General features: G+C 42.0%; 1 protein-coding gene across 1 annotated transcript in view; it reads left to right on the top strand.

Annotated features, from left to right (window-relative positions):
• Positions 1–4,093: 4,093 nt before the first annotated feature.
• The window catches only part of TPO (thyroid peroxidase), a gene marked incomplete at both ends in the record, with an annotated part of 310,856 nt that continues 295,238 nt past the window's right edge, over positions 4,094–19,711 (top strand). The window contains 2 exons of the mRNA XM_082250802.1: positions 4,094–4,151; positions 4,246–4,375. Of these exons, the coding sequence (XP_082106928.1) occupies positions 4,094–4,151; positions 4,246–4,375 (188 nt within the window). The remainder of the gene's footprint in view (positions 4,152–4,245; positions 4,376–19,711) is intronic.

The following is a 19,711-nucleotide window of genomic DNA, read 5'->3' as shown; positions in this document are numbered from 1 at the left end:
ACTTTTGGCATTTGCTGTGGAGCTGTCTACTATTCCTGCCAAGATATTGCAGTCTTTTTGCCCAGTTTGCTAACTTGATGAAGAACTCCTGAAATTTCATACTAGGATTTTTCTAAGAAAAAATATAGATCCCACATCTCCCACATAAATGTACTGGAAAAGGAAAGCCGAATACCATGGTTCCATTCAGAACATTTCTTAATAGTAAATGTTCTTAAAAAAAGTTTGGATAACCCAGCAACATCTCTAGAACCATTAGTAGGTTTCAATTATCTAGGAATAGTTTGATTCTACAAACAGGAGATACCCTGTGTGGAATCGCTGCCCTAAAAAAAAATAATAATAATAAAGAAGCGTACAATTTTCCAATTAGCTCACTGTCACAGGAAGGAAGACATGCTCACTCTAAAAAAAAAAAAATGAATTGTAAACCCATGATCACCAGTTACTTTAGGGACTCATTTATATTAGCTTCACCTTGGACTTTTTAGAGGGTGTTTAACAGTTGGTAAGAAGACATGCTATAGCTTTCTCCAGAGGCAAACCTTCAGGGCCCCAGTGCAAGAAACCATGAAGGTCCCCCTTAATCCCCAGCTAGGGCCCTTTCTTCCGTGCGTGATGGCAGAACACCAGGGCCCAGTCGCAAGTGTGACCTTTGTGACCCTGGTAGTTCCGCCCCTGGTAGTTATTTTTTTATTTTTTTTTACAATCCTATTTTTATTTTACAATATTATTTATTAATAATTTTAACATTTTTTTTTTTCAGTAACCCCATTAGGGGTCATGATGAAGTATCAGGGGTCTAAACAGACCTCTGATGGTTCACTTTTGAGGCAGAGAAAGGATATCGAGGACACAGCCTTTAATTTCCACCTCTGCAGCCTCAGCTGCACAGAATGAATGGACAGGAATAGCTCTGTATAGAGCTTCCAATTCATTCATAAACTGAAGAATAGTAAATACAGCTTATTATGCTTTAGTTATGAATGGACAGAGTCAGTGGGGAAGCACAGTCAGAAGGAGGTGTGCTGGGCTGTGCTCTCCCTGCTCCTGTCAAACAGCAATCCTCCATAGTCCATACAGCAGATGTCACTGATCTCTCACAGATCGAATTTTACATGGCTTGATTACCCCCCCCCCATTTTCTCTGCTCACCTCCCCACAGCAGGAAATGTCAGTAAAGGGTGGATACAGTCCATTCACAGTCCGATATGAGAGCAATCCTATGTCATCTGCTGTTTGGAGGATCGCTGTTCTGACAGGAGTAGGGAGAGCACAATGCAGCAAAGCAACCCCCTAGACCTGACCATGGTGGAGAGAGAACAGAGGCCAGGAGAGAGCACAGGGGCCCGGGGGCAACAGAGGGAAGCAGGATAGGATGGGCGATAGCCCATAGAAGAATCAAGCTCCTCCATCTTCCTCCTGCAGCTGCTGAATGGCTGCAGAAGGGAGAGGGGGAGAATAAGGCATTTAGTGGCTGCAGGAGGAAGATGGAGGGTACTGGTTCCTCAATAGGCTCCAAAAAAGATAAGTGCTATACAGCACCCCCTTTCCTGCGCTCGGAACCTGGTCCTCAGGCTGCCTCAATCCCGGAACTCGTGCTGATAATAGGCATCCATGATGGCTAGGCTTTGCTGCCCCTTACGACCAGGGCGGTCGACCAAACACTGAAAATACAAAGCAAAGAAAAGGGCGCACCAGCCTAGCGCATTATCCTCAGCGAGTTTATTAAATGAAAAATTAAAATCAGCTACTCACAAACAATCGTGAAATTCAGGCACATCAATTCCATAAATCTGCCTCATGCCAGAGGATCAACGTCTTTACTGGAAGCAGAGGGCTGACGCGTTTCGAGGCCGTGCCTCTTCCTCAGAGCCTGGAGGCCATGGTCAAGTCCGTAGTTTAAATATGGTATGGAAGACCAGGCCTCCACATGGCCCTTGGGGATGTGGGAGGAGATATCGCCCAAGTGGGCGTGACTACACAACTGATTGCCCAAAACTATTGCAGATCACAATTACAATTACAATTTCAAGTGGCTAGCCCTAAGCGACCATTTGCTCCACTGGTGAGCTATCCAATCCATCAAAAATTCCCAACTCATCGCAGACTCTACTTCAAAAATCATACATGCCAAATGATACATTTAAGCTAGTGTGGTAAGACAGACCTGTCCATGTCTCGGTCCAAACCAAACAGGACATCGCATCCTCCTCATGCAGTGACACAGGGACAATCCAGCGCATGGTATTAGTCAGGCCATTGTTTATGCACATCCAAAGAACTGTGCATACACACACTCTTTGTAGGTAGATAGTGTGTAAGGTTACTATAATAGTGCACTGTGGACTGTTAGGGGTTAATGTGGTAGACTGTGGACTGTTAGGTGTAATCGGTTATCATGAATTTGGGGAAGATACTAGTACTAGGCACATTACCTGGTGGTCTAGTGGTGTCCGCTATTAGCTTGATTGTTCGAATATTAAAAACAGTAACACCCCTGGAGCATGGGGCCGGTCGCAATTGTGACCCATGTAACTATGCCCCTGGCTTTCTTACAACCTGATTTGAACTCTAATAACCCACACCACCATGCTGCAACCACATACATTACAAGCAGTTGCAGTTCAGCCCCATTTAGGAGAATGAGTTGCTGAACATGATAGGAGGAAAGGGTTGAAGGGTGAGCAGTAAAAACATAGCTTAATGGTGTGTTTTTATCACCCCTGAACTGCAAGTGTGAACAAGATCTATAAATGGGATCCCCAGGGTTCCTGTTTGGGGGCCACTACCAGCCTGCATTACCATGAACTGGTAAGGACTAGTACAGCAAGTGGGACAAAGACACAGTATAAACCTGATAGCATTTCTGACCCTTCCCCAGTGAATTAAAAACTAGAAAAAAATATAGACAGACAGACAGACAGACAGACAGACAGATAGACAGACAGACAGACAGACAGATAGACAGACAGACAGACAGACAGACAGACAGACAGACAGACAGATAGACAGATAGATAGATAGATAGACAGACAGACAGATAGATAGATAGATAGATAGATAGATAGATAGATAGATAGATAGATAGATAGATAGATAGATAGATAGATAGATAGATAGACAGACAGACAGACAGACAGACAGACAGACAGACAGACAGACAGACAGACAGACAGACAGACAGACAGACAGACAGACAGACAGACAGACAGACAGACAGACAGACAGACAGACAGACAGACAGACAGACAGACAGACAGATAGATAGATAGATAGATAGATAGATAGATAGATAGATAGATAGATAGATAGATAGATGTGTATCACTTAGCAGTATGGTTGAACTTATAGCTACCACACTTGTGCTGTAAAACAGATTGTTTACCCCATATAGTACTTATAAATCTCTCTGCATCTTATAACAAGACTGATAACTCCACAACAAGTACACAAGGTTTTTGAACTGTTTCCTACAGCCCATCTCTAGCAAAAGCATATTTTTAGTTTTTGACAGTGTGTGGAGGAATTAGAAGGTGGGTTATAGCCTAACACCTGGGTTAATCTTTCCTAAGCTTTTGCAAAAAAATTCCAGAGTTGTTACCCGCAGTATGTCTTCTTCACCACTAGATGTCCTCAGTCTTCTGGGTTTAGAGACACCCAACCTAACAGAGAAGAATGAGGACTGTGTTGTGGATTCAGAGAATCATGGGCCTGCTCCCTGAAGGGGTATCAGCACATTGTCCTTCTTTCATAATGCATTGGTTGAGAGAATGGTAATTAGGTCTCTACATCAGAAAGGACCACCCACCAAAGAGAAGAGGCATCACATGACCAACTGAATGACTTCAGAAAAGATTCATAATAATAATAATAATAATTATTATTATTATTATTATTATTATAACATGTTAAACATAATTGCACAAAACATTTTTTGGGGGAAGAGGTAGGGGCAGCCTGGGCTGTGGGATGGGGGAGGGGGGTTTATTTTGGAGTTGGGCTTTAAGTTCTCATTGCTATCTGTTTTACCATTGAGGAGATCCCTCTCATTTTCTGTCCCAATGACAGTGGGCCAAAGGTCCAGGAGGTTATGGAAAATATCTCCAACAGTAGCAAAGAGAAAAAAACATCAAAAAAACTCATCACCAGTACTAACCATGCCTCTACTCTTCCCAAAAAAAGAGAATGGAAAAAGATCTAAGGCTTTGTTAATAAATAATATATATTTTATTTATTTTTTAGAAACACCCACTGATATTCTTAGTATTATTGTAAATATCACCGGTTGCATTCTTCCATATAAAGCACCAACCTGTGCCAATAACTGCCTGGCCTCTAAATACAGGCAAATAAATGGAGCCTGCAACAACAGGTAAAGCTTCTTACAATGTATTATATACAAGTTTTTTTTTTTTTTTTAATAAAGTGTTTCTGTTGCAATTTAAACATTCTCAACAAGGACATTACTGTAAAAGAAAACTGTAAATACATACTTTTCCTGTGGTCCACACCACTGTACTCCACTCTGATCCTGAGAAATGATCCCCCAAATGTTCTGTGGAACTGACACTTGCAAGTATTCATTTCAACGTTCTCCTACAGCTGCCAGTGCTTCCTCCCGTCTGATTCCCGCTCATTAGAGAATTCAGTGGTGACATAGAGATCAACAGGAGGAACCAGTGAGACAAGACAGGACATTATTTAAAACGATGGGCAGTTACCACCTTAACTAGTGTCTTCATTGGTAGAATATCCTTTAATTGCTATTCTGGTGACAACTCAAAACGTTTGATCCCCCCCCCCTTTTTTTTTTTTTTTAGTCCTGGTGATCATGATTAGAAGATTGAACAGAAGGGAGGAATCTCCCTGGAGACTGAAATTAAAACCTGACTGTAGATCTAACTGTTCCCCATTCTATTCAAAACATAAAAAATGAAATAAAAAAAAGCAAAAAAAAATACGATAAACTTTGTTCAAATCTATGTGTGTCTGATTCCTGACCACACACAATTGCACTGCTGATTAGCAGACATATGGGGTGTTGCCTTCATGCATCAGCAAACTGCACACGTTTTCACACATGCCAAACCACATGGCATCATAGCACCATGCACTTTGGTGTGGTATGACTTTATAAAAAGGATCATGGACTTCTTTCCCCACGTTTCTTGCATGTAGGGCAGTCCTACACGTGACGTGTGCACGAAAAAGTGCATGCATAGGTCTGAGCAAGCCTTAGATACACATGAATCTTAGAGGAGCACAGAAGGCTGATATACATAGGTAGTAGCAGGCATTAGGGATGAGCCGTGGTTCCTTGCACACAGAAAAGTTTGCCTTTTGAAAATGGTTAATCAATTGTTAATTATATGTGACAGAATCTGCGCTGTTTACTTACTCACATATAAAGCCGATTTGGTGCTGACGTCACGCCACTGCTTGATCATGGGTCGGCAATGGCTTTACACATGAGTTAACTGGATTCATTGCTTTGGTTTTATGCTATTTTATGCGTTCTGGTAATAAACCTACTAGCCTATGAGAAATTCCTTTTGGGTCTTGGCGAGCTTTTTTTATCCCTAGCCGGAGTATACTAGGAGGTACCACTGGGAGCGAGATGCCACACTGATCTCTGTTGGATTCCATTCATAGTTAGGCATATATGCTGCTGTAATGGTAGCTGTTTGCTCTGGTGAGTTTTGTACTCACTTGATGTTGGTGATTGGTCACTTGAGCACCGTTTGATTTCATTTATACTCAGGCATATATACTGCTGTAATGGTAGCCATTTTACTCTGGTGAGTTTTTAATTCACTTGAAGTTGGTGATTGGTCACTCAAGTACCGTTTGATTTCATTTATACTCAGGCATATATACTGCTGTAATGGTAGCCATTTTACTCTGGTGAGTTTTTAATTCACTTGAAGTTGGTGATTGGTCACTCAAGTACCATTTGAGAAACATTTTCATGATTACTGGTGTCGCTGGAACAATTATTTTTCATTTTCTTTAGAACACACTGTGGAACTTTATTTTTCATTACTTTTGAACTTTTTATCACATCAATTTTGCATCTTTGTACTAATTTTATGTCATTTTAAGATGTATATTGTATGTTTATTTGTTTATTCTGCATATTTATGCTGCACTAGTGTTTAATATTAATGAATTGTTATATGCTTAATGCAGAGTTTTTTAATGAACCTGTGCTCTAGGGATGGGCTGAACACCCTCCTGTTGGGTTCGCACCAGAACATCTCGAATAAGTCAAAAGTTCTAGCAAACATACAAACTCTATTAAAGTTTATGGGACACAAACGTGAAAAATCAAAAGTCTTCATTTTAAAGGCTTATATGCAAGTTATTACCATAAAAAGTGTATGGGGACCCTGGTACAGCCCTGGGGGACATGTATCAATGCAAAACATTTTTTTTAAAACGATTGTTTTTAAAAGAGCAGTGATTTTATTGATGCTTAAAGTGCAACCATAAAAATGAAAAATGAATTTAAATATTGTGCCGGGGGGGGGGTCCCCTTAATCTGCATGTAAAGTGGCGCATCTGTAGCATGTATAGACCTTGCTACACCAAAACTGGCATTTTTAAAGGAAAAAAAGTAATTTAAACTTGCTCCCGGCTGTAATGTATTGTCGGCTTCCAGCAATACAGATAATAAAAAAGAAATAAAAATTGCCAACATTTAAAAAAAAACGGCGTAGAGTCCCCCCCAAAATCCATACCAGACCCTTATCCAAGCATGCAGCCTGGCAGGTCAGGAAAGGGGAGGGGACGAGTGAGCGCCCCCCCCCTTCCTGAACCATGCCGGGCCACATGCCTTCAACATGGGGGGTGGGTGCTTTGGGGTAGGGGGGGGCTCCGCCCCCCCATCCCAAAGCAACTTGTCCTTATGTTGAGTACTAATATTGAAGCAACAGAACCTGATACTGCAAAAAAAAAAAAATTTTTGAAAAGAAAAAAAAATATATCAATGAAAAAAAAAATGGGATCAGTGGAGTGACACAGTAGTGTTTAATACACCAACACTTCAGTGGTCCCACTACACTGTGTTACACAAGAAGCACAGCACAGCACTACACTGACTACACTACACTGTGTTACACAAGAATCAGCGCAGCACTACACTACACTGACTGCAGTACACTGTGTTACACAAGATGAATCAGCACAGCACAGCACTACTCTGACTGCACTACACTGTCTTACACAAGAATCAGCCCGACACTACACTGTAATGTAATGACTGTAAAACATATATATGAAATATAAAAATATGAAAGCACAATCCACTAACTACCTGCCTAATCTCCATTCCTAACACACTACACACGGCTGCCGTGTAAGCAGCCTTATATAGTGTGGGGCGTGGACTTAGCCCCTGAGCCTTGATTGGCAAAAAGCATCCTGCCTTTGGCCAATCATGGCTCTGACAGGACTCTGTGCTGTGATTGGCCAAAGTATACAGGTCAGGTGCATGCTTTGGCCAATCACAAGCTTTTAATGCACTGCAATCGCGCAGTGCATTATAGGGGGGGGGCCCATTGGCAGGCGAACTTCCTGCCGAGCGCCCCAGGTGTTTGTGTTTTCAGTTCGAACATAAAGCCCATCACTACTGTGCTCCATTTTAAACTTTCTAAATCACTTCCGATCAGATACCACGAGATGCCCACCAATGATGAGCTTAAGTTCAGGCCAAACCCTGTTCAACCCTAGCCCATGAGAAGCTGCCACATGATAGCAAGCTGCCAGTCTAATAAACCACAGCGAACAAATCCCCCACTCCACGGCCGCATGTACCAATGGGACAGGGATGCTGGATGATGTCTTTATCCAGATATGGTTACATGGCCATGTGGTCATATTAGGTTAATAATGTCTTCAGCATCACTGCACCTTTGTTACATGTGGCAAAGAATTTCCCAGCTGCAGCTGATTGAGCTGTCAGCCTGCTATCATGTGACAGTTTCACACAAGTTCGAGCAGAACTAGATTAAAAGAAGCTGAAGCTAGTTCAACGCAATGTTAAGTACTGTGCAATATACCAAAGCTGTTGCCTCCCCTAAATACAGCCCCTAAGAAAGGGGAATGTTTTAGTGATAAAAGTGTGTTACACACTTTTATCCAGCTGAATCAGGTTCAACCCGAACCTTAGCTCATCATTAGCAGGCATCTTGTGGTGTCTAATCTTAAGCAATTAAGACATTTTAAAACAGAGTACAGCTTTAAAAACACTGCATTAAGCATAAATCAATTTATTGATCATTTTCTATATGCAATTTTGAAGTGGGCATTTCCAAATCATGTGCCAACAGCTTTGGAATGCTGTTAACACAGTTGATTAATTCACAATGCAGCTTAACCACACATTGGGGGGTTTAAGAAAAGATACATTGATTTTATCGGTAACATACAGGATTGATTGGGGACTAAGCATTTTGTACCTTATGGGTTATGTCCTCCCAGGGTGTCTGCTATTACTCTCCACAGATTCCTTTAGCTGTACAATAGTAAGTGATGGAAGGCTCCTATTTATTTTGTGTGTCAAAATTAATTATACTATAATGCAAACTATTGAATCAAAACTTTGTTTTCCTTGACGTTCTTACATACATCATTTATAATTACAGACGGAGAAAAATGCCTTAATGAATAACTTTAGATTTTTAGGTGCCTAATTAACGTAATAAATTCACAACACACTTATGTTTGCCAGTAAGAATAACAAAAACCCCATTGAAATAAGAAATACAGAAATGCTAGTGGCAGAATTCATAACATAAATACATAAATAAATAGCATGGTTTTTGTTGTATTATGAAGAAGTCTCATGCTTAATACAGTATATGAACTAAAGGAATCCATTCTGTACAACTGTTTTCTAAACAAAGGGTTAATTTTCACATATTTAAAGCCCAACTCTGGCTTACTGCTGTTGCCAATTGTCTGACAGCTTCACCTATTTAAAAATTCGGGAAAATCCCACAGCTGAGTTTAAAATTTTATTGACAGCCTTTGTTTATAGAGGAGTTAGTCTGGGATTTTTTTAATTTATTTATTTTTTTATGAGGAGGAGGTGGCAATTGTTCCACAGGCACTAGTGGTCCTGGTCTTTTATCACCTTCCTAAGACCCATAAAGGGTTAAATCTCCTTACTGGAAGGCCCATAGTGGCCGGTATTGGGTCCTTTAATGAGAGAATTGGTTTGTGGGTAGACAATTCACTTCAACCTTTAGTAAAGAGACTTTCCAGGTACATGAGAGACACAAAACAACTTTAAAATATATACAAAGATTTAATTTGGGAGAATATATGTCATGATTTAATTTGGGAGAATGGAGATGCTTTGGTTACGTGTGACATATTCAGTCTCTATTTCTTGATTCCTCATTCTATTGGTCTCAGGGCAGTCTCTTTCTTCCTTTTTTTGAACAATACATTTTTATTGAATTATAGAAAACAAACAAACATTGTCTATAGAAACTTATACAGTCCAATGTCCAATTGAAGAAACATGGATATACAAAGAAAAATATGGGTCGTAAGGCACTTAATACATACACTTTACATATCAAAGCGATAACATAATCACATGGTTCTATCAATGAAAACTGGAGTCAATAGTACTGGCAGCTCGTTGGGTCTCCCGAAGGCCCTCAACACCCCATTGGGATCATTAATGTTGGGGGGAGGGGTCCCGATTATTTAACAAGATATTGAAAAGTGTAGACCTGAGTGCTACGGAAACAATTCAATAGAAGTGCCTATTACTATAAGGGGGAGGAGTATTACCAGGAGCTAAGGGAGATGTACCAGAGAGAAGAGAATGGCAGATGGAGTTTAGGAGACACAGTTAGGAGGCATAGGGCCAAATTTCACAGGATTTTTGGAAACGGTTATAGGTCAGAGCATTAATAGCAAAGGATTTTTCGTATTGGTAATTAGTATTAACAATATCAATTACGTCTGATAGGTTAGGAGCAAGTGCTGTTTTCCATTTTCTCAGAATGAGGGATCTGGCTGCTAAGAGCACATGTGTAACCACCGGCCTGCAGTGTGTGGGATATCATTCAATATGTATATTGAATAGAGCTAGTTCTATACTCGGGGGGGATAGTATGCCAGTACATGACGCTAAACACTGAAAGGTCTTGTTCCAAAAGCTTGTGAGCAAGGGGCACTCCCACAGGATGTGCTGCAAGATACCTACCTGGCAACAGTCATGCCAACATAGGGGGGACTGCGAGGATGCCATTTTTGCCAGTCTAAAGGGCATGTAGTACCACCGGTTAACAATTTTTACTGTCATTTCCCAGTGATTGGTGCAGTGGGAATATTTGTAGATGGACCTAATGACTGGTGTCCACTGATGCAAAGTCAAAGGGCCCTGCAGTACCCTTTCCCAATGCAGCATGGAGGCAATCTTTTGAGGTTGGTGTTCTGAAGTTAGGATACCATAGAACAGAAATATACCTTTTGGTGTGGGAGACTCTGATGTGTAGTAGCTCCATGCTTTAGGATGCGTGAGCAGCTTCCCCAGAGGATATCTAGAGAGAAAGTACAGGGTTCTTGTAACAGTGAAGGAAAGTTGAGGTGATGAGTCGTATTCTCTGAGCAGTAATTCCCCGTGTTTGAGTTTACCCTCATCATAGAATTGTAGCAGGTCCAATAGACTGGAGGTGCAAAGTTTTGTGACATCTAAACCAGGTATTCTAGCTTTTAATATTTTCAGCGGGAGTTGATTGTTCTGAAGTAGATCCTGAGTGGGTTGTGATTTGGACAATAATCTCCATGCATACAGGGAGGCCCTCATAGGAGGGGGAAGAGTGGGGCTATCCCAGGGGATCCACAAGTCGATGAAGAGCATGAGGCGGTCCTTAGTAGGTGCTAAGTACTCTTCAATGTGTGTCAATAAAGGAGTTTTGGTTCCTGGGAACCAGTGTTTAAGTTGTTCCAGGTGGGTCGCCCAGTAGTAGCTCGGAATGCCTGGCATCCCGGGTCCCCCTTCCTGCTTATGTTTAATTAGGGTAGACATGGCTATGCAAGCCTTTTTTCCCAGCCATAGAAATTTACGTATAATACTCGACAGGGCTGATAAATGTACCCGTGGAAACAGAATAGGAAGGGCTCTAAATTGGTAGAGGATCTGGGGTAAGACATTCATTTTAAGGATGGACATTCTACCTCCCCATGACAGCTCAATTTCCGCTATACGGCCTAGTTCCTCAGATATCTTCTGTTTCAGGGGTACAAGATTACAGGTAAGGAGATTAGAAGTACGGGGGTGAGGTAGATGCCTAGGTAAGCTATTTTATCCGTGGTCCACGGAAATGGCCACCTGGCTTTTAAGGAGATTACGGTGGAAGGGTGGACTCCCAAATCCAGTCCCAAAACTGACTTTGATGTATTAACTGTATAGTAAGATATACCACTAAAAACTAATAGGATCTGGTGGGCAGTGGGAAGGGACGTTTCCGGGTCCGTAAGCAAAAGAATAATATCATCCGCAAATATATTAATTTTGTGCTCTATGTTGTTAAGGTTAAACTCCTTAACATCTTCTGCCGAGCGGAGTGCCTCTGCTGGGGGTTCGATCATGAGGTTAAAGATCGTGGGGGAGAGGGGGCAGCCCTGTTGAGTACAATTGGTGATTTTGAATACTTTCAAGAGTGTGCTGGATGTAAACACCCGTGCTGTGGGGCATGAATACAGAGCTACAATTTCTGACAACATACTATCGCGTAGACCAAATCTAGATAAGGTTGCAGACATGTAGTCCCAATTTACCCTATAGAACGCCTTCTCTGCATCCAAAGCAAGGAGCTGAGAAGGCATTCGGGTTTTTTCGGCCACATGAAGGATATTGACAATCCGTCTTGTGGCATCTGAGGCCTTCTGGAGAAGCTTAGCTAGCAGTTTTGCAAACATTTTGACATCCGTTTTCAGAGATAGGGCGGTAGGTAGCTGATAAGGAGGGATCCTTCCTTGGTTTGGGGATAGTGACCACATAGGCCCCCAGCATCTCCTCCAGGACTGTAGAAGTTACTGTTGCTTTGGTATAAACCTCAGCTAAGTGGGGGTCAAAATCTGGTGGTGCAGTTTGTAGTACTCGTTAGGGAAACCGTCAGGGCCTGGAGATTTGCCATTTGGGAGGGATAGAATGATTTTGCTTATCTCGGCCTGCAAAAACTGAGCATTTAAAATGAGGACTTGGTCCTCAGAGAGGCAAGACAAGTTTAATTTATCTAGGAAAGCAGATCGTTTAGAAGCAGACAGTTTGCGTATGTCAGGGTCATTGCTAAGATTGGATAGTGAGCCCTAGTAATTGGCGAATTCATCAGCTATGTCCTTGGGGTGCGTTAATTTATGTGCAGATTGCGAGTGGATTAAGTGTGATATTCTGGATTTTGCCTGCTTGATTTTAATTCTATTGGCTAAGGCCTTCCCGGCTCTGTTGGCTTGGGCATAGTAGGTAAGTCTTTATTTGGGTAAGTGTTTATCATTTTGTTCTAATAAAAGGGATCTCAATTCCTGTCTCAGTTTAACCAAGGCTTCTGAAAGCGCCGGAGTAGAGTGTTGTTTGTTACGGGTCTCTAGGTCATGGATTTTGGAGTTTTTGGCTATAAAGTTTTTTTGATTCTAGAATTTTGTTGAATGCATATCCCTCTCATGAAGGCTTTATGGGCACCCCATAAACTCCAGGGATCTGAGACTGTGAGAAATGAGTTGGAAGAATTCCTAGAGATTCTGGGAGATATGTTTGCCACTGGTTGTGGATTGCAAGTTTCTGACGTTACAATGACAAATGGGGGCTGCCCCCCCCCCCGAGGGACCCCTTCCTCCACGGTCATCTCAATCACTGCGTGCTCAGACCACATGATGTCCTTAATGGCCGTGGAGGAGGTTCTCCCCAACAGGTGAATATCTGCAACAAATAAGTCAATACGCGAGTAAGACTGATGTCTGGAGGAGTGAAATGTAAAATCCCTTTCAGTGGCATGTTGACACCTCCAGACATCATACACTTGCTCTTCATGGAGCAAAGCATGCAATAAAACAGGTAGGCCCCCAGGAGGAGATGTGGCATCCATCCCCTGGACGACTGTCAAATTAAAATCACCACATATCAAGAGGTTACCATACTGGTCTGTAGATATCACTTTAAGCAACCTGTGGAGAAAGCGTAAATGGTGTGTGTTAGGAGCATAAAGGGATACCAATGTAAGAGGAAGTTTGTTGAAGTCCCCTGTAAGAATAATGTAGTGGCTTTCTGGATCTGCAAGGAGGTCCTTGACTTGAAGTGTGACAGTATGTCTTATGGCAATCATGATTCCCTTCTTCTTTTCTTATGCATTCGCTAGGAAGACATGTGGAAATTCTTTGTGGCTGCAGGTCCTGGAAATGAGTCTCTTGTACAACTACAATATCGGCTTTACTGGTGATGGCTTCCTTCCAGAGGGGGAATCTCTTGACCGGGTAATTCAGACCATTTGCATTAATAGAGATACATTTGAAAGACATGGTATTTCTTGGAACAGAGTCTGATTGCATTTGCGTTGCTGTGAAGTATGAGTCTCCAAAAAGGGTAAACAGTCATGGTAAGAGTTGAGTAGTATCCTGGCAGAAGGTGAACAAATCCAAAGGACATTGGAGAGAAACTGCTAGAAAAAAAGGGGAATGAGAAGGGGGTATAAAAAAAGGACCACCAAAAGGGTCTGAGATCAACTATAACGGTTGATAGGGTAGAAGAACAAGAGGCCATAAGGATGAGTGTCTATCCTGTGGCAAGGGACAGTGTCGTTGCAGTCATGATGTATGGGTTCCTCCGTTCTTTGCTTTCTTTTTAGCTGACCTCTTTCTGGAGACCACTTGCCATTCTTCCTTAAGGGTCATTGGGGCGGGAGTTCAAGGAGGCAAGTCTTGAGGGGGGTGTATGATACCCCAGCATTGGAGCAGAGCAAAGCCTTCCTCCAGGGTGGAAATCAGGGAGGTGGATCCATTATGGGTGATAAACAGTGATGCCGAATGCTTCCACTTGTATGGGATCCTATGATTTCGTAATGTCTTTGTAATCATTGCCAAGTTTATGTGTTTCTGTAGAGTGTGTCGGGACAAGTCAGGAAGAATTTGTAGACCCAAGAACTCTGCAGGTAGATCAGTAGTTTGGCGAAAGGCGGATATGATTTTCTCTTTAGACTGGAAAAAAATGGATCCTAAGCAGAACATCTCTAGGCGAGGCCAAAAAGTTAGGCTTAGGGAGTCTGTGGAACCTGTCTATGGAAAGTTCATTGTCAGAAAGTGAGTGCACCAGGGTGGAGAACAGGCGTGTTGTATACTGAGCCACTTGGGCTGTTTGTACTGACTCCGGGATCCCCCTTAATTTCAGATTATTACTCCTGGATCTATCCTCCAGGTCGGCGATTTTATCTTTCAACCATGAGATTTCTTCAGACTGTTTGTTGTGTGGATCCACCATGGTATTGAAGGACAAGGCATACTTTCCCATAGATGATTTCACAGTATTGATCCTGTCTCCTATTGAGTGCAATTCCAGTTTAACTTGTTGCATACATTCCATAATGTCCAATTGCAATGAGGCTCTGAGGGATAACAGCATTCCCTTTAACATGGTGTCTGACACGGTTCGACCCTCTGAGGGGAAGGCATCGATCGGGTCCTGTGTCTGGAGTGTGGGATCTGGAGGGGATCCCTGTATGGGGCCTAGATCCATGCCTGCCTCTGCCGCACCGGAGAGTCCCTGCGGGGCTTGGCCTTCACCGGGCTTCTGAATGAGGGGGATGCAGGAGAAGAGAAGCCCAAGGACCCCTCAGTGTCAGGGTTTCCTACCTGGCGGAGCCTCACTCCAGCCTGCTCCTAGTCCGCGCCTCATGGGGACGTCTGCTGCTGGCCGCCGCCATCTTGCCGGAGACCAGCTCCCTGAGACTTGAAGAAGCCTTCCAGCTTATTCAGCATGCGGGGCTTCTTTCTTGCAGCAGGTCATGGTGGCAGGCGTTGCAAGGTTCAGCCTGGATTTAGTCGCGGGCTCGGAGAGTGCCAGAGGTCTGTGTTAGAAGACACGGTCCTGGGTGGCCGAGCGGAGCTGAGGGCTTACGCTTCCATCTTACTGGCCGGACGCCACACCCCCAGTCTCTTTCTTACTTAATCACTAGAATGATTATACTTTGATCCATAGAGAATTTTATTTTGGAATGCTTGGAGTATCTGTTAGCCCATAACTTTTTTTTTTTTATGGGAATTTTTACCTCCAAAGATGCAGAGCTGCTAGGTGAGCTAGTTTTTCACGCTCTCTCGCCACTCTCTGTATGAAGGGTGAAAATCCTTTCACATCACATATTATATTTTACTGTTGTTACATTGATAGTTTGTTATCTTCTCTGGTAGTCTGGGCACTATAGAAGAGTTTCTGGTATATCTTAATCATAACTCCTTGAATTTGACAGATGAGTACAGATTCTATTCTTTTTTTTTTTTTTATGTGACCCTTTCAGGTAAAGGAGGACCTGTCATTACTAGTCTTTATTGGAAACCATTTTCAGGTAATACAGTGTTGCGAGCAGATTATGGACACCCTGGTCACATCTTCAGGGGTGTACCAGTAGGTCAGGCCCTTAGACTACGCAGGATTTGCCAGGATGATGGTGATTTAGAGAGAGAAATGGCACATATGTGTAACGGATTCCGTCAGCATTGGGTATTCAGATGTGTCCATAAAGAGGGCAACACATACACAGTAGATAGAATGGCAAATAAGAGACATCTGTTACAGGACAGAACCAAAGATTTTAAATCACAATGAAAATTGGTGTTCTCCACAGCTTAAAGCTTTGAGTTTGAGAAAATAAGAACATTTTATAACAGTACTATGCAAGGATGACGTCTATGCCTGGTTTTTATCCAGAGGTGTTAAAACTGTTTCCCCACGAGCCCCATCTTTAGGAACTTTGTTCTCCCCAAGTTATTTTTCCTTGAAGGTGACAACAGGTCACATATGGCTCCATTTTTAAGCTAATTATAGATGTAACGAGGATAGGTGTTCCTGTTGTCCTCCTCCTTGTTAGGATCAATGAGTTTGTTTTAACCATGAACAACAGGAGATTCAAGATTAAAAGATTTATTATTTGCATACAGAGGAGCCTTGCTGAGGTGCAGCAGCTTCCACATATTTGCAAATATGTACAACTAAATCCTCTGTTTTTAACGTAAATTGTTAGACAGGGTCAATTTGTTAAGGAAAAATGTGTAGTGCCAAAAGTAAATAAACAGCAATGAAATGTGAATACTGTGTTATAAATGAACAACACATTGAAATAAAATCCAAAAATGTGCTAAAGTAAAAAAAAAAAAAATAAATAAGTTCAATCTTGAATGAAAATCAACAATAAAAACCAATATAATGAAAAATATATTGAAAAATATAGATTTAAATGCATAGTCTCATGATAGGATCAGCAATATAAACGTATTGGTGAAAGCACAATGTTCCGTTAAAAGATGTGCACAAAAAATTGGTGGTGACTTGAAAAATTAAGAAGTGATCCAGCACGGTGCTCCAAAATCATCCACCGCACCCCTGTGAAAATGACACTCACCTGAAAAGCTGGCTGCTGTTACAGCAGCAAACACGCACTCAGTGTAGATCCGCCATCTGTTGTAGGGAAGGCTGTTCAGCAACTCACACCATCCAGATGTAGCTGTGGTAAATAAAGCTCACCGGGAGCCAGATGAAGTCTCCATAGTGTAGTATTTATTGGATTGGTATGTTAATAGCCAAAATAAAATCCCTCTGTCAGCTGATCCTGGGTCACAGGAGAGCTAAACTAGGTGCACTACTGTGACCCAAAATAGGTTATACCTCTCTTTTAATTCTGAATATCTTTTCACACTGTTCTTCTTCCTCTTCCCCAGGATGATGGGTGGGCTTTATTGATTCAAAGAATGGCACTCAGACATCACAACATTGTGACAAGTGAGCGTAGTAAGATGTGGTTCTTTGCAGCAGTACAGTCAGAGCCCAGACTGTGTGATAATGCCGAGCCCAGTTGTTTTGTACATGATAGCATATGTTCACAAGAAAGAATTGGATGATGCTAGGTGTGATTCAACCTGGTAGTGAGACCAGTGGCAGAGCAGGACATGGGGGAGAAGGTCTGGAGCCTGTAAAGGAAAGTATTGCATTTTAAACTTCTTTTTTTAAGCCTAAAAGGGAAAATAGTATTCATTTAAAAAAAAGTATTGGTAAAAAATGGGATAAAATGTTAAAAGTACTTAGCCAAGTGTGTATGGTCTTTAGTTTCTGAGTAAGTCTAGTCAGATTGGTTCTGATATATCAGAGAGCATTTACAGACATGACATAGCTAATCAAAGGTTCAGAGGAGTGTGCGGAATAGGTGTTGAAGAGATTTATGAAGTTCAGCAGACACACCAATAATGGCAATTTTTTAAATACATTTTTTAAAAATCTATTTGCTTTTGAAATGCATCTCTATTTCCATTTGACAAGTTTTTTTTTTTCAGTCTGACAACAAACACAAAATAAAATCACAACTTGATAGAGACCACACGCAATATATTGATGCTTATAGCAGATTTCATGTGTTCCCTTAGCCTTCTGCTGTTTGTTATTTTTAACTGATGTTTTATGAATGTAACCTCATTACAGCCAACAGAATTCTGTAACATAAACCAAAATTGAGCTTTGGTAGTTAAAATGACACTAAACATCCTTTTTTAATAAAATAAATTAAATATGTGTAAATATAAGTAGAATGTAAGTAAAGTGCATATAGGTCATAGGCATCCTAATCAATATACACAGGCAGCGCTATGACCCTAGTATCTAAGGTCTTGTAAGAAAGTCTCTGAATGGTGTGATAAACACAAACACAAAGAGAAAAGAGTCCAATATTAAAATGATTAAAACAAGTCCATCGCTGGCAGGTTCATATGGGATCCCAGTGAGGGGTATGTATCCGATATGGTAACACAGTTGACTGTATGTCCCACCACCTCACCTTGTGCAAACACCCAAACTGGATACTCTTACCAGATCTCGTTAACAGAAAAGCCTGTACATGGGTAGCTGACATGTCCGGATCATCCCGATATCCCAGATCTGAGAACCCTGCTCGCGGCTAAACTCTCCTCATAGAACGTGGTGCATGGGAGGGAGTAAAAAAGAAGCCCATAGAACAGTACTGTTTGGATACAAATGAACCTCTTCATTGTTAAAATCTCCCCCCTCACCCATTACACTCACATAAGCATCAAATAGTAAGCACAAAGTATATATGCTGGCACCGCGGACTCCGCCGGTCGCTTACCGGTCCTCCATGCGCTCGTCAGCGTTCCGGAAGTTGCCGATCTGTAGCGAAGCTGCCGTCCTGCGTGCCGTTGCCAAGGTGACCGCGCAGGTACCGCCCTAATGCATTTCGTCATAGGACTTCAACGGAGAGCTCTCCGTTGAAGTCCTATGACGAAACACGTTAGGGCGGTGACTTGCGCGGTCACCTTGGCAACGGCACGCGGGACGGCAGCTTCGCTACAGATCGGCAACTTCTGGAATGCTGACGAGCGCATGGAGGACCGGTAAGCGACCGGCGGAGTCCGCGGTGCCAGCATATATACTTTGTGCTTACTATTTGATGCTTATGTGAGTGTAATGGGTGAGGGGGGGGGGGAGATTTTAACAATAAAGAGGTTCATTTGTATCCAAACGGTATTGTTCTATGGGCTTCTTTTTTACTCCCTCCTGACGTGTCAGCTACCCATGTACAGGCTTTTCTGTTAACGAGATCTGGTAAGAGTATCCAGTTTGGGTGTTTGCACGAGGTGAGGTGGTGGGACATACAGTCAACTGTGTTACCATATCGGATACATACCCCTCACTGGGATCCCATATGAACCTGCCAGCGATGGACTTGTTTTAATCATTTTAATATTGGACTCTTTTCTCTTTGTGTTTGTGTTTATCACACCATTCGGAGACTTTCTTACAAGACCTTAAATACTAGGGTCATAGCGCTGCCTGTGTATATTGATTAGGATGCCTATGACCTATATGCACTTTACTTGGATTTTATTATATTAGGTAGCAGCTTGCTGAGTCAGTGTTCATGAGACAGAGCACACCCTTTGATTGGTAGTGCAAAGCGCTGGGTGATTGAGGTGTTAAGCTTTGCTTGGTTCTCAGTCCTTGTCACATAAGTAGAATGTACTTGCTAATTATCTCTTCCTTTATTTCATCTCTCAAATGTAAGCTTTTTTTCTCACTGTTCCCAGACTTCCTGTTCTAGGGTGGATTTGTTCCTTCTCCATACCCCCCTTTGCGTATGTGAGCATAGCCACTCTTCCTTGCTTGCTCCCTGAGATGGACTACACCTCTACCTGCAGATACATTCAGATCTATGGGGAGTGTAGAACACATTGAGCAGAGCATGTGACCAGAAATAAGGACACTGCTCATTCTACAGCAGTAACAGTGAGGTGCATCAGTGGAGGATAGGGAGAAAGCACAGGACAAAAAAAAAAAGAAGTCTGAAAACAACAGTAAAATACTTTTTAAACAGGAAAAACAAGTCATGGGATACTTGAAATTTTGAAAACAATTGATTTAAAAAAAAAATGTAGTTTAGTTTAATTAAAAAAAAAAAAAAAAACTTAGACCAGAATGTGT

The sequence above is a fragment of the Pelophylax lessonae genome (genome assembly GCF_965119305.1).
Source record: "Pelophylax lessonae genome assembly, chromosome: 3".
Lineage (NCBI taxonomy): Eukaryota > Metazoa > Chordata > Amphibia > Anura > Ranidae > Pelophylax > Pelophylax lessonae.
This window is presented reverse-complemented; position numbering and strand designations above follow the sequence as displayed.